Here is a 15,821-nt window from a genome sequence, read left to right as displayed (position 1 = left end):
TAATAAAAATATATCATTATCGTTTCTATACAAAATATCATATTTTGTTTCTGAGAGCCAATCTATCGTATGGACAACACTATATTCAGGCCGCGGCACTGAATTGTGAATTATGATGGTAGTGTTACGAAACCGGTTTGCAGTAAATAATGATGTTCAATTTCATTTTCTACAAACAGTTTACCATATTATTGCATTCGAAGTATAAGCAATAACTAGATACAATTAACGATTTTTCAGTTTTTATTATTTTGTTAACGACAATATGTTAATACTAATCGCGTCCAGCCACTAGTGTGAAAAAAGTACCGAAATATTATTACACCTGAGCCTGTTTCGAGATGTTGGAAACCACATGCCGCCCGTTCGCATCCATTGTTGACGAAGACTCCAAGGATCACGTCAGCGAAGAGAAGGGAATAAAAAAAAACACGTGCGTTATTAACCAATCGGCGATAACAGCAACAGAGACCCGACAGTAGCTCTTGGAGGCCATCACAATCGATAGACTTAATAATGCTGCGAAGCGATTATCAAAACCAATATAAATTTCACAAGCTGTAGTGTAATGTGATTTTCACGTTTTTACCTTCTAAATTACTGCGCCTGCGGTGATTAGTATCTCCTTTGGTCAAGGATGAATCAATTCGAATGGGCATATGAAAATTAACGTTTACCTACTGGGCCTACAGAAATCGACTATTTTTAAAGTAAATATGCCCGGCTTTAACAGTTTTTAACAGACTTGAAACAGTAGAATTAACAAGAAAGTTGGTATCTCATAGAGCTAGTGATTTTCAGACTTTTTCCATTTCTCGAGATTCGAGAATTTCCGAAATCAAACATATTATTTTTGGATAATTCTTCCGGTCAACAAGTTATTTACGCTTTTTATTTGAAATTTAAGAAATTATGTTCAGAATCCAAAGTCAAGAGCCATTTTTCTCTTATCTATTTTTTACCGCCAAATTTATTGTTGTGGTTGGCTGCTTAGCATTAACAGTTCCTCGATTTTTCTTCTCGAAATTTTGGGAAATTAATTTCTTGTGATTCGAAATTGGCTTTTTCTGGGTATTTCTGGAGATTTACGAAAATCACCTCTAGTTTCTCATAATTGAAGTGCAGAGTAAATTGGCATCAAAGTTATAGTACCTTTATGTGATAGTATATTGTGCATTACATAACTACTTTAAATATTTGTACACGGGCCTCATTCTGAAATGGTCGTTCATTAATACTCCTCGAAAAAATGGTGACATTCCTGTGATTAATGATGTTTTATTATTTGAAGTCGCATTTAATATTTGTAGGCCAGATAATACTAATACTATAATCGTATCTCTTGACATTTAAATACTAAATTTATAAAATGGGTTATCACTTGATATTCACCATATAACCAAACACCACATAACAGATAATAAATAGAATTCCGATAGGCTATATACCAACACAGTAAATTTTGAAGCAGGGTTTTGAATGTGGGAGCGTCCTATAAAAATGAACCACGCATTATAGACGTGCAATAGTGTGTGCAATACACCAATTATTAAATTAATGAGTATCAATGCATAAACCGAGAGCAGTTGTCAGTATTCGATGTGTGACATATTCTTGACACGTCTTTAAATTTATCCCGTATTCTTCCTTACTCGAGATCGGTTACCTGCTTCTCCTTACCCGTTAGGTACTTCAGTTCCCATTATTTCTGAGTTCCCTCCTATAGACATTGCTTCTACGTCACGTGTTTCGCTCAGTTGGTAAACTTCTTCAAGTATAGCCACCGAAGTAAACTTGAAAAGTTTAAATACCGCAATCGATCAAAATGAAAGACACCAAACATAATAATATTATTTAAACTAAAGAAAAATTATAAGTTTGTTTCCTTAATTTTGTCAACTTATAAGAAGTGCTTCAACAAATTTTAAAAAAACATTGTGACAGCGAAATTTGAGTAAGTTGATATGTTGAAAATAATACATAAGCCGCTTTTCCGAAAACAAAAAATAATTCGATTTCTTCAAACGAAAGCAAAATTTCTGCATGAAGCAGCGGTTGAAGGTCGAGATGAAACTTTTCCTTTCATGAAATATCAGTGGCGCACGTAATCCCCGTGTACGTTGGGACTCACCTGGGCTAACGTGTGGCTAAATATTACACGGGATTCTTCAATGTTATCTCTGCGAAACGATATAAAAAAATAAACAAAAATATAGGTTGCTTGAGACTTTGACGGTTATTTGTTTTTGTTTTTCAGCTGTCACTGTGTATTATTGTTTTTTCCTCTTTACTTGATGTTTCGGACTCATTGCAGGAAAGAACGCCGAGGAGAGAAGAAGAAAGAGAAGGTACATGATGACAGCTCAAAAATAAAAATATGTATGTTTATATTGTACAATATGACAATATTATAAACGGTAAACAAGTCACTGCTTTTATTCTTATAAAACGTATCATAATTAAATATTGATCTTTTCATATCATTTCCCGAGAACTGCCAACAATCTATTTCCATCTCTTGAAACTTTTTTTGAGTATAAAATATAGTTTGGCCGAAACACGAAACTGTAAATTTCGACCGCAGTACTAGTTATTGCTCATACCTCGTGGTACATATTGTTGAACAAGAACTTCCACGTGTTAAAACAGTGAACTAACAAGTCCCTCCTTTGCAGTTAATTGTACTTCCGTTTCAAATGAGGAACGCCCCTAAATTTATCTTTACATTTTACGCTTCCGTGGTGTACGGATTTATCAATTTACGTAATTTTATGCTTTTTATAATAAAAATGTAGGTATATAAAATGATCAGGAGTGATATTAAAATTATTATTAGTAAACTTTTCGTTTATTCCATAGAAGAAAAGGAGTCGCATCTAAAAAGAGAGCCCATATACTATTTAAACACGCGTTGCCGCCATTACAGGTACGTCACTGGGAAGTCTTCCATATGCGACTACAGCGACTTCCGGTTATCGATGAAGTCTTGTTGTCGGACAGTAGTGGACTGTTTGTTTCATATTGAAATAGGTAGGTACATGGTAATACGCTAATATTTGATTTGAACGAAAAACATACAATCGAACAACTTTATTTACTGCGAACAACATTGCATTAGAAAATAATCAATAACTAGCACTACCATAGTAACTCAGAATTCGTCGACCTTGCAAGAAACACATCCTAGATAATGTAAGTTCACGTCAGTGAAAAATATTGTAGGTACTAAAATAATATGATATTCAATCTACTTCTATCAAGACTGTAATGTACGCATGATTGTAAAAAAACAAATAAGTATCTCACTACTCACTAATATTATCAAACTACAATAAGCAAGCCGTCCCTGCGATACATGCCACTGTTTACTATAATAAATAATATCCAATACATTATGGATACAAGGCATACCACGTGGAGCACGCCACAGGTGTCATCTAAACAAACACATTTTCCGCTCGGAATCAATCCGCAAGTAAAGTTGGCGCCCGGCGAGTGGTGTGGTGGCCCGATAACGTTTCAGTAAACTCATGTATGAATATCACATAGAAGTGGAAAAAACGTATCCCAGATCGAAACAAAGTTTCGCAATCCTTCGCAGGGGTTATATGGAATGGTATCGAACAGTTACGGTTAACCGACAGGCTCTGGATCGCATTGTGTTATGCCGGCGCTCCATTGGCACGCAAGTCAGACGATTTACAGTCTTCGGACTTTTTTTTCGCGTGGAGCACCCCAGGGCTGCGGACTTTTTAATCCGCAGACCAGGCTCGTTGGATTTCAAACATGTTTGATATTTTACTCGCCGAGCCGCTGAAATTCGTACGTTCACCACGCTTTACCGTCACATTATTTATATCTATGCCGACGGACGACAGCGCCATCATTATTTTACTGTCATTCAAAGTGTTCGGACATCTCACATCGATAACAACAATGGTAGATCTACGAGTGCATTCGAAAAGTTTCTTGGAAGATTTTATTAGTTGTTTTAAAGACAACCCATCGTTGTGGAAGACGACCAGCCCTCTATACAAGAATCGTGATGCCAAGTCCTTGGCGTATGCGGAACTTTTGGAGATTTTAATCAAGGTGGAGCCGCAGGCAAGGGTCGACGATGTTAAAAAGAAAATACAGACATTGAGGTCGGGTTACAGAAAGGAGAGAAATAAAGTAAGGACATCATATCGAAGCGGAGCCGGCACAGACGCAGTTTATCTACCCAAACTGTGGTACTATAAAAATTTGGAGTTCTTGAACGACCAAATGGAAGGTACGTAGGAATGCTTTAAAGCTATTTATTATACACGTGCAGATTATAAAATTGTCGTACCTAGCTCTGAAAGTGACATCGCATTAGATTAGCTACTATTAAGCAATTAAAACATACAGCTATGAATCATTTCTAGTCACAATAAAATTTCTTATTCTTTGCCGAGGTAGGTAATAAATAATAATAATATATAGGTACGAGGGAATGCTTTAAAGCTATTTATTATACACGTGCAGACTATGACATTGTCGTATCTCTGAAAGTGACATCGCATTAGATTAGCTACTATTAAGCAATTAAAACATACAGCTATGAATCATTTCTAGTCACAATAAAATTATTTATTCTTTGCTGAGGTAGGTAAGAAATAATAATATATAGGTACGATCATGGCGGTGGAAGCGCGGCTTATTGAGTCGTGGTCGGGTCCCAGGTTCAAATCCTGGGTCTGACAAGTACACATTGAATTTCAATTTGTGTATGAGTCAGAGTATGGACCTAATATGTTGAGCAAGTGGCTGACATCCATTTCTCGTAAAAACAAAATCTGTCAATACAAACCTCCACTCCGTGGAGGTCCATATTATGATCGGACATGGTCGAAAGAAGAAGAAAAGAAATGATCATAAAATCAAAAATCGCTCGAGTTAGGTTCCTTCAGAGACAATCAATAAATCGTCAATCATCAATCAAAATTAATGGTACAGTTTGGTTATGAGGAATACAGCGGAAAACACATTTTGAAAATACCCGATATACTGGATTACACCAATTATACCAATATCAATATTAACCGTATGAAGGAATGGGTACTTAGGGGAGAGATAATAAAAAACAAGTTTGAGTATTATGTTGTATTTTAACAATTTACATTTTGTTTTACAGAATCGAGCTCAATATCCAGCATGGTGGACGATTTGGAAAACATGTCTCCTGATGAGAGTTACTCCAACTCGTTAAACAACGAAGATTGTATTGAGGTAAAACATTTTAACTAAATTGTTACATTGGTTTAATTTATCTATTGCTTATCATACTTTCTTGCCATGTGACAGCCCCGGTAGTATTAAAATATTTTTCGAAATCTCCTCGCGCTTTCTTACCATTGGCAGTCGAGTTCCGATTAGTCGTTGCTTCCAAAGGCGCTAAGGTGTCCTGTGACCTCAGTCCGAGCTCTATTAAACCTGTCTCAGGATTTTCCCTATCAAGGTCATGAGAAGGAGTATAAGTATGTGTTGATTTGCGACGAAGAAAGTTGTGCAGCACACAGCAAGTTAATACAACTGTATTGATATTTTCAATTTTCATGTTTATTGGAGCTTGAAAAATGCGGAATCTAGCAGCTAAAATGCCAAAAACATTTTCTATAATTCGCCTGGCTCTGCATGTCCGATAATTATATATTCTTTTACTGTGATTTAATTGCCTTTGTGAATACGGCTTTATGAAATCGTTACGTAATGCAAAGGCTTCATCGCCAATATAAACAAATGGCAGTGCATCAGAATTAGCAGTAGGTTTTTTTGGTGCAGGTATTTTTAATCTGCCTTCGTCTAAACGTTTGAAAAAATCAGATTTTCTCAGTACGCCTCCATCAGAAATATGTCCATTTGTTCCAACATCAACATAAATAAATTCATAATTAGCATTTGCAATCGCCATCAAAACAATGCTGTGGAAATGTTTGTAATTATAAAAGTGGGAGCCGGCGCCTGCAGGTGGCACGATTGCAATGTGTTTCCCATCAACTGCGCCCAGGCAATTTGGAAATTGCCATTTACTATTAAATTCTTCTGCAATCGTCTCCATTTCTTCGTGCGTATCAGGGAACTGCAACAAAAAATAATCAACATTTTATTTACAGATAGAATATTCGCCTTCAACATCCACGTTGTCGACTACTCCAAGGTCGAATCTCAATAGAGCACCAGAACCCCCATCGTTCAAACGAAAAAAATCGAATGATAGCGCCAACAAAGTGTTAGAATTAATCACCGACAAACTAAGCAAGACTGAAGATGAATTTGATGTTTTTGGCAAAATGATGGCCATGAAACTACGATCGATGTCACAGGGACAAAGATTGCTGGCCGAGAAGCTGATGCATGAAGTTGCCTTTATGGGACAAAGTGACAAAATAATGCCAGCAACTACTGTTCATACTCAACCAGTTTATCGTATATTAAGCAAAAATGTACAAAAGCCGGTATAATAAATTAATGTTTTTTGTATGAATAAATATCTTGTAAAAATATTTGTTTTTTTGTTTGTTTTTATGCCTATAAACCTTAGCTTAAGCGATACAACAAATGGTAAGTATTTGAGCTATGTTAGCAAACCTATATTATTATGTGGCCTCATTTAGAAATCAAATTCCATGCTTGCTTTTCGAAGAATATGACTAGTATTACAATACATTCAACAGGAATAATTAAGCAGCTTGCTTACAGCCTATATGGAGAGTCCTGGCTAGGTACAGCATTCTAATGGTCTATTGAATATTTAGCATGTCAACGATGGCCTTATTTGTGACTATATATATACCTATCTCAAATGCATCTTGTCTGCCATTCTTATGATGTTGCCGTCTATGATTTATATAGGTAAAACAATCCACTAAGCGTTCACTTTATAAGACCAACCAATGTCTACTTGTTAATGATATATTTGTAAATTTGCCCAACTTTATTAGATGACGTATAATATAATACACACCTTGAAATATTCTCCTTTCAAAACGTCAATGATGACTTGGCAAGTTTCGGGAATTATCTTGCCCAGAGTTTGTCTTCCAATCGCAGTTCTATAATGCAAGTCGGTGAATGTTCCGCCGGCAGCCAAAAATCGCAGGGTTGCACATAATCTATCATGAGGAGAAATAGCTTCCCTCATCATAGTATTTTTTTTTTTAATAAATGGGGAGACCAAATTATACAGTTCTGTGTATACATCCTCCGACATTCGCAAATAATTGCGGAAATCGCTCGGTTGCAAACGCAATTCTCGTATTAAATTTGTGTGGGATAATGTCGTTCGTTTCCTTATCCAATGTTTCACCCAGTATTTGTGTACCCTTTGCTTCGTTATTACATTATCTGCCACCCAATAACCCAAAAAACATAAAACGTCGGTATCATTTAACGCCATCACGATTTAACTGTCAACGTATATTATCTATGCTGTCAAAGTCGACTGTTTTACTCGTCAAATTAATTATATACTCGTTTCGTTGAACGTCTGTTGGCCAGTAGCAGAACGTAGAAAAATCTGAAGACTTATTGTCGTCGGACTTTTGGCTCGCCAATGGAGCGCTGGCATTACAATTAAGGCTATAATACTTCAGTTGAGGCATGGTCTCAAAAGATCGTGACTAGGCGATGCGCGGATTGTGCAAATGACGCGAGCCGAATGAAATATAATTTGTCATAAAAATTCTACACGCGTCCATTTAATAGTATGTTATTGTTATATTAGTAATAATAATAGTATATTCATTGACATGTTTTCTTTTTCAAGTAAATGGGTAACGTTTTTAGTCATCTTTACAGGATTTATGAATATATTCCTCCGACGCCATCACAAAACAAATTGACGTGCTTACACTTCGACTGTCGGTCTCCGATTGGCGACGAGTGAAAAATTTCGTCCCACCTACTGTTGAAAATTATTTGCCGTTTCACTTATGTATGTTCTTAACACATTTCGATCCTTATGTTGGATACATTCAGAAGTGAATAAAAATGTCGTATTTTAGAATATACCTACCTATATGACTCTCACCCACGTGATGACGTCACTATCGTCATCTGCCGAGGTTGGTCCACAGTTGGATGAAGGCCTCACCTAGCTCCACTCCACGTTGCCACGTAACTACTACTGACTTGATGAGTTCGACTATCCAACGGGTTTGAGCACTGCCTTTTGGGTGTCAAGAGTCATCTATTTGTCAAGCGATATGTCCAGTCAATTACCATTTCATGAGTTTGCCGACATATATCTCGCCGCGAACTCGTGTCTGCCTCCTTATACATTGCTATATTTTGTGGCATTTGCGCGTCTTGCCCAGTATGCAACTTTACATGTCCCGTTAAGCTAATAATATTTTTTTGATATTGCTAATGATTCAACGAGAAAATAAATTTATAACTTATGACTTATTGGTCTCAAAATGTTTAGTATATTGTGATACGTACTTATATTTAATACACAATTTTTTTATTCAACGGAAAATTCACAATGATTCACAAATCAAAATAACATTCTTTAATTAGCAAGTGTACTCTATAACAAAAAGGAGTGAATAAATAAGGCAATTTAGAAAGCGTTTTAGAGAGTAGTATAAAATCGATTAGTTAAATTCGTCGTAATTAGATAAGGCACGTATAGCATGGTGGTTAGAACACATGGGCGCGAATCCGAAGGGGCAAAGGTTCGAATCCTGCTGAGTGTGATATTTTTTCAAAAATTTTTTTTTAGTAATTAGTTATATATTTTTCAGAAGTGTTTTCAAATTATGTACCTATATAAAATACATTTGCTGAAGAAATACTTATTAGAAGTTGGAGTACAGTAAATACTGAATATGGCGAGATGTACCTACCTACCCACATATTGCAACAATAAACAGAGAAATTCTATTGACAGGCATTTATAAGCTAACAGTGTATAATATGAAGCAAAGGCAGTATCCACTGACTAAGTAGGTATTATTTTCAATAATTTCTATATGGAACTAGGTATTCAACTTGTTTGAATTATAAAATGAATGTTAATAATTACAAGATAAAAAGAACTTTTTATATATAACGTTTTTAAATTTTCTGTTCAGTTATTATGCTCAAAACGCTCAAACTTGATATGAAGTAAATAAAAAACAAACAAACAAATATAGAATACTGAAATGTCATTTTGATTTCCATAGTAACGCACGTATATATTACTAATTTAGTTGCTAGGACCATCCCCTTAGCAACCAATAACAGTCTTTTACTTTTTAGGGATTTTTCTGAAATAACTTTCCATACAAAACAGAATTAACTGAAAATTAATTCAATTCTGCTTTAAGATGGCTAAAAATATTAAAAGAATGCATTGGCATCGTGTTCTGATATATTCTAAAAGAGTTTCAAATGTCTAGCTAGTCGGGAAGTTAGTTAAAAATCGATTTCAAGATTTGTACTGGACAAACAACCACCGGACAAACAAGAATACGAGCTAATAAAAACGTTAAAACGATAATACTGTGGGGAGAGAAATTTGCAAGCTAGGGTTATTGTTTAATTAGTTGAAACTAATCTTTTCTTCTAAAATATGATTACGAAAAAAACTAAGTTTCTATAACATACGATTATTTAAAACATCGCTTCTAACAGTTCATATAATATTATAGTTAGGACCATTTTCGTATGCATAGTCATCATATTGTCCCATTATAACTTGCATAATTATGTAGGTTGTAGACTCTTTGACTAATGTTCTTTTATGATATGCTATTGTCATAGTTTAACCGGTCACAGTCGCTTCGCCGTAAAGTTCTGACAGCTTGGCATTAGAATCCTCCACACAGTTAATGTTATGTAACTTGAAATGTGAGCGCTATGAGATAGAAGGTAACCCCTCGCATAGGTTTGACCAAAGTAACAATAACAGACAAACTATAAATACTACACTTCAGTGGCGAAGGGTGGAGGTAGGCTTTAAGATCCGACGTAAGTAGTGCACAGTAAGCTTTATCAGTCAATCGGATTTGTTTTTATTAAACTAAGACTACAATGTGTAGATAGTGTTTAATAGTTTTTAAAATTCAATTAAACCCTGGATAATCCAAGCCATAGTAGATACCTAATAGTCAAAAAATATTCGTTTATCTATAAAATATCCAAAGTTGTGCAATTAAACCATACATAAATTTAGATATTTTATAGATAGAAGAATATTTTTAATGTTTTGGTTAGGCAGGGCCAAATGAATTAAAAAAACTAACCAACACCATCATTAATATACATTGTCAATTCAACGAAAACAAATAAGTATGACCGTAAAAGTGTGCACTATTTTTGTCAGACCGCCCATAGCATACCTTAAATATTATGGTTTGGTTTAGGCGAGGTTTAATTGAATTTTAAAAACTAACAATCACCATCTGCAAATTGTATTCTTTAAACTTCTTAAAACAAACTAGTATGAATAAGAAAGTTTAGTAGTGTGCTCTATTTATCTCGAATATTTACAGCCTACTTCCACTCTTCGCCATTATGTATTGAGATTAGCCAATGCAACGAGCCTGAAACTTTGAGGAAAGAAGTAGGAAGGATACACGGCGAAAACCCAAAAATTTATTACAGATGTACACATTGTAGATAAGTGTAAGTGGTCGATCGGATACACTTTACTTTTACCGAATAGGATTCCAACACACACAACTATCGCTTGACTGACAGATCCTTTTTCTAATAAACCATTTCTTTTATTGAACGAATAATTCACAAGATTTGAGAATGTAACATTCTATATTATTATATTGAACATAGGTACATAACTCGAGAACACCTTTGAAATATTATACTAACTAGAAAAAATCACATTTGTAAAAAATACGATGCTGGACGGGCTTTGAACTCGTTTGAACACCGGTATCGCGCCAATATGCTTTAATCAATTAAGCAACGAGCCTCCGACCTAATTGCGATAAATTAAACTAGTAGGTCCTACATGATGTTGCTTATCAAAATTTCGTTATTATTGACTACTTATCAGTTTTTTGTATTTTAAATCAAGGACTATTAATTACCTTAATTACTAACCGACGTCCGGGTCTCGCAAAATATTTAATTATAACGTCTACTTAAACTTGCTAACATTTTTAATAAACCATTTCTTTTATTCAACGAATAATTCACAAGATTTGAGAATACAATATTCCATAATATATTGAAAACAGCGAACACGAACGTAGCGTCAAATCAAAATTTATATATTATTATGCATCATTTTTTAAATAAATTGTTTTTTATTCAATATTGAATGAAACGCACATTCTTTTTATTGAAAATATATACGTACCTATTCATTGACGCCCTTCCAACATACATGTAAATCAAAATATATAATAAATAATATAATATTTTCTCTCATACAGTCACTAAAACAAGAGTGTTCAATACACAATATTGACCCTGAACTGTCATTTTATCTTTACCAAGTTGATTTTTCAACGCTACCTGTTAAGTGACCTTGTATTGCACCGTGTGATACTGAACTACTAGATCATATTAAGTCAATCAATTGTGCTAAAAAAAAATCTAAAATGTATTGGCCGTGAAACCATCTTATAATACGTCGACTATTAGAACAAATGTAACAGAAATTATGTAATTAATTAGTTTGATGAGCCACGTGCTAATGATTTTATTCATAATCCGAATTTCGACATGAATTATACACAATTTCACTTCAGAAAGAGGTTGAAGCATTTTTCAACTTGAATGTGCCACTGCAAAGATGCCTTGATGTTCATGTTTATATTTGTTACGTCAATTTCTTGAAAGAGTTCGACAGAATTAATGAAAGAAAGGCATCGATGCAAGAGACATTCAACTGATAGCTAACCTATATTGGAAACAGACAGCAAAAATATTAAGATTGACAACGAAATCAGCGGAGATAGAAATTCGTCGCGGTGTACGTCAGGGGTGTATACTATCACCTCTTGTACTCGGAGCTACATAAAAAAAGTTACAAGGTGAATTGGCAGGTATTAATTGTATTTAGCAAGAAACCTCATAACAATATACGGTATACTGATCATACAGTACTGATTGCTGTTAAAGGGTTTACATAAAATATTAGAAAGGGTTAATGAGGTCAACAAATCTCATGGTGTTAAAATGAATCTCAAGAAAACAAAATTATTAACAGCATCATAAATAGCGACACCGAACACGAACACAAGTTTTGTTATTAACAGAAAAACGATTGAACGTATGACCCACTATAAAAATATTTAAGGGGGGACATGCTCGTCGAAGGTCAAAATTGAGTTTTTATTGTATTTTCAAACCATGATCCTGGACACTCCTTAAACGTTGTAGATAATCTATTTATATAATTTTGAAGCCTTATTATCCTTTATATTTATTTTAAACATTTGATGACTGCATGAAGTATTTTTGTTACATAAAATAGTATTCTTTTAAACCTCTCGCTCTAATGTTTTAGAATATAGTCATATTTCGGTACAGAACTGTGCAGTGGTGTTAAGATTTTTTACATTTATTAATTTTTAAACGCATTTATAAAACCATTAGTATAATTTATTACGAGATAATTTTTGTAAAATATTCACGATAAAAAAATATTTTGATAATCTCTGTGATCCCAAATTTGACAAGAATTAGGCATTTTATTATTCAAAAAATCGGCAAGATTAACACATTTGAAGATGATTCTAAAGATATTTATTATAAGCTATGTCTTTGACCATTCAAGTGTGATAAAAATCTTATGAATAATGATTGCTTTATAAGAATTATTGACCTAAGAATAAGGTAGTGTTTTTTTGAAATACGCCATTTCTTTTGTCATTCCCTAGTGGTTAAGCTACAACATACGGCCGTAGCCATAAAATTACAAACTATAATTAAAGTAGGGAGTAAAATTATGTTAACGCGCGTGTTTGAACATGTACCTAACCGAATTTTTTCAAATTTTTTTTTAAACGGTACATGTTCAAACACGCACGTCAATATCATTTTACTCCCTACTTCAATTATAGTTTGTCAATTTATGGCTACGGCCGTATGTTGCAGCTTAACCACTAGGGAATGACAAAAGAAATGGCGTATTTCAAAAAAACACTACCTTATTCTTAGGTCAATAATTCTTATAAAGCAATCATTATTCATAAGATGTTTATCACACTTGAATGGTCAAAGACATAGCTTATAATAAATATCTTTAGAATCATCTTGAAATGTGTTAATCTTGCCGATTTTTTGAATAATAAAATGCCTAATTCTTGTCAAATTTGGGATCACAGAGATTATCAAAATAATTTTTTATCGTGAATATTTTACAAAAATTATCTCGTAATAAATTATGCTAATAGTTTTATAAATGCGTTTAAAAATTAATAAATGTAAAAAATCTTAACACCACTGCACAGTTATGTACCGAAATATGACTATATTCTAAAACATTAGAGCGAGAGGTTTAAAAGAATACTATTTTATGTAACAAAAATACTTCATGCAGTCATCAAATGTTTAAAATAACTATAAAGGATAATAAGGCTTCAAAATTATATAAATAGATCATCTACAACGTTTAAGGAGTGTCCAGGATCATGGTTTGAATATACAATAAAAACTCAATTTTGACCTTCGACGAGCATGTCCCCCCTTAAGATCATCGGTGATCATGAAAAGGAGTGTCTATCTCAAAATGGGACGCCTCCCAATTGAGACCTTAACTAAGATCTGAAGCTGCGTATGTTCCCTCAATTCTTTTCTATGGTATGGTGGGTATCGAGATGTTTCTGTATAGACGCATCCTTAAAATTTCTTAAACTGACTGGGTGTCAAATATTGACGTTCTCCATTGAATGGGAAAAGACTGAGAAGTTCTGCGTAGTATCAAAACCTGGGAATTACAGTACCTCGCCCAAATTATGTGAGGTCAAAAGTACAGGGATCCCTACTTGTCATTTTTTTTTATTATTGGTTCCTTTATTAGACACCACAACAAGCCGTGAAGCCCAATAATAGTGGGAAAACACCCAGGTTTAACACATTGATCGCCAACTAGTTTTACATAAAATAGTTAAAAAATGATTATTTGTTTTTAAGGTATTATTTGATAGGTTATGAAAGAATATAATGTTTTTTTTTCATTTTGATGATTTTTTTACGTAAATATTGGTTTTTATGATGTGCCGGCCACATGTGTCCGTCGCGGCGCCAACAAGTTAATTTATTCTATTGCGCCGTGCCGGCCATTTCGCCGGTCACCTGTCCATATGTGTTGACGAGGGCATGGTGCCATTTCGCGGTGGAATTATATTTAGATTTAGATAGTAAAATAAACAGAAAAGGCACAAATACGGAATAAAAGTTTTCAAATTGGGTAGTATAATACCTGGATACACATAAACTGGAAATATACGTATACATACCTTATAATCATTTTTGTTGTTCTATTTTTTTATTATTTACATATTTTTTATAACTTACATTTTTAAAATCTATTTAATTTTTATTTTTATATCAATAAAAACACATTTAGAATTTAAAAGGAAAACTTTTTTTTTCATTATGTACATTCTTTACATTAGTGAGCCTATATTTTGTGACTGGGAAGACATATTTTCAGGCCAAGTGGCAGTAATATACAGAAGGGCCATGCCGGTCACCGCGTATCGAAAAATGCACTGCGCGCGTGCCCGCCGGCGCTGTAGAACAACTCTAAGGCAGGTCTTCTTTGCCGGTCACCGGTGACCCCCATGGCCCCCTGAACGTAATCCAATGCCGGTCACCGGTGACCCCCATGGCGATCAACGTGTTAAGAAATTTACATATTAGATTATGTAAATATATTTTGACCTCACTGGGAATCGAACCCAGAACTCCGTGACGGAAGGTCAGCGCCTTGCGCACTGCACCACGAGAGCCGCCTAAAGAAAGAAATCCAAGGAATGATCAACAGTATGCATAGCAGAGGACGACGCCGCATTTTGTGGGTCATTACCATCACGTTTATGTGCTGTCACGTGGTGCCTCAGTAAGCTGCCGTTACGGGAAAAAATGTGTAATGTTGTTTGTCTTGGTATTTAAAATGTTATCAGACTGATGCTCCCATTCCGTAGCACATTTTGAACCTTTAAACGAAAATATTGTCAGTTAGTAAAATCTGCCGACATGGCCAGAAAAACAATGAGGTCACGTCACACGTATTGCACTACATCGCCAACCGCATGACTCAATGAACGTGCCAACACATTTTAGTCTTACGTTAAAACGCGTGCTCTTTGTTTTTATTGATTGTCTGTTAAATTATTATCTATATCTGGTGTTACGTCTATCATCTACGGTCTGCTGGTTGGGTTCTGTTCAAAATATTATCTATGGATGCAATATCGCTAGTAATTTTAACGTACGCACACGTTGAAACTGTTAAAATTAATTAAAATTACCATGAATAATAAGTTAAAATACTAATGAATAGAATTGGCAGTTTCCATAATTGAATTTATAGAGATAACAAACATTCAAAATATTTTGCGAAATGGTGAAACCATAGACTAAATTTGTCGCCGTGCCAGCATGTAACAGCACGTGAATTGATCATGGTTTCGCAGCATTAAAAGCCTCTGTGATTGGCACGAGAGCAACTTCACTAACCTGTTCCGGGTAGCAGATGATAACACAAAGAAGGTAGGTAGACCTTCGTTAGGGGATGGCGCGATGAGAATAACAGAAATTACATCACAAATTCATGCAAAGTTAAAGGTCACAATCTCGCCAATTGTTAAGGTAGGTACTTAGTTCTCTTG

General features: G+C 34.6%; 2 protein-coding genes across 2 annotated transcripts in view; one reads left to right on the top strand and one right to left on the bottom strand.

Annotated features, from left to right (window-relative positions):
• Positions 1 to 15,821, bottom strand: part of twin (CCR4-NOT transcription complex subunit 6-like twin) — a 518,909-nt gene that overhangs the window by 119,106 nt on the left and 383,982 nt on the right. The window lies entirely within an intron of this gene.
• LOC147073391 (uncharacterized) lies at positions 4,158 to 6,520 on the top strand. The gene is made up of 3 exons (XM_085945491.1): positions 4,158 to 4,273; positions 5,159 to 5,253; positions 6,138 to 6,520. The coding sequence occupies exons 1-3, from the start codon at positions 4,267 to 4,269 to the stop codon at positions 6,483 to 6,485; spliced, it is 450 nt and encodes a 149-aa protein (XP_085801617.1). The 5' UTR covers positions 4,158 to 4,266; the 3' UTR covers positions 6,486 to 6,520.

This window comes from Rhyacophila brunnea, unplaced genomic scaffold (genome assembly GCF_057557595.1).
Source record: "Rhyacophila brunnea isolate RB1 unplaced genomic scaffold, BYU_Rbru_1.0 scaffold_18, whole genome shotgun sequence".
NCBI lineage: Eukaryota > Metazoa > Arthropoda > Insecta > Trichoptera > Rhyacophilidae > Rhyacophila > Rhyacophila brunnea.
Note: the sequence above shows the minus strand (reverse complement) of the source record. Positions and strands in the feature narration are given on the sequence as shown.

Bases quoted from the DNA above. Each gene is read 5' to 3' on its own strand.
- LOC147073391 (XM_085945491.1), top strand. The intron at 5,254-6,137 runs GTAAAACATTTT...TTTTATTTACAG, and splicing joins ACAACGAAGATTGTATTGAG to ATAGAATATTCGCCTTCAAC.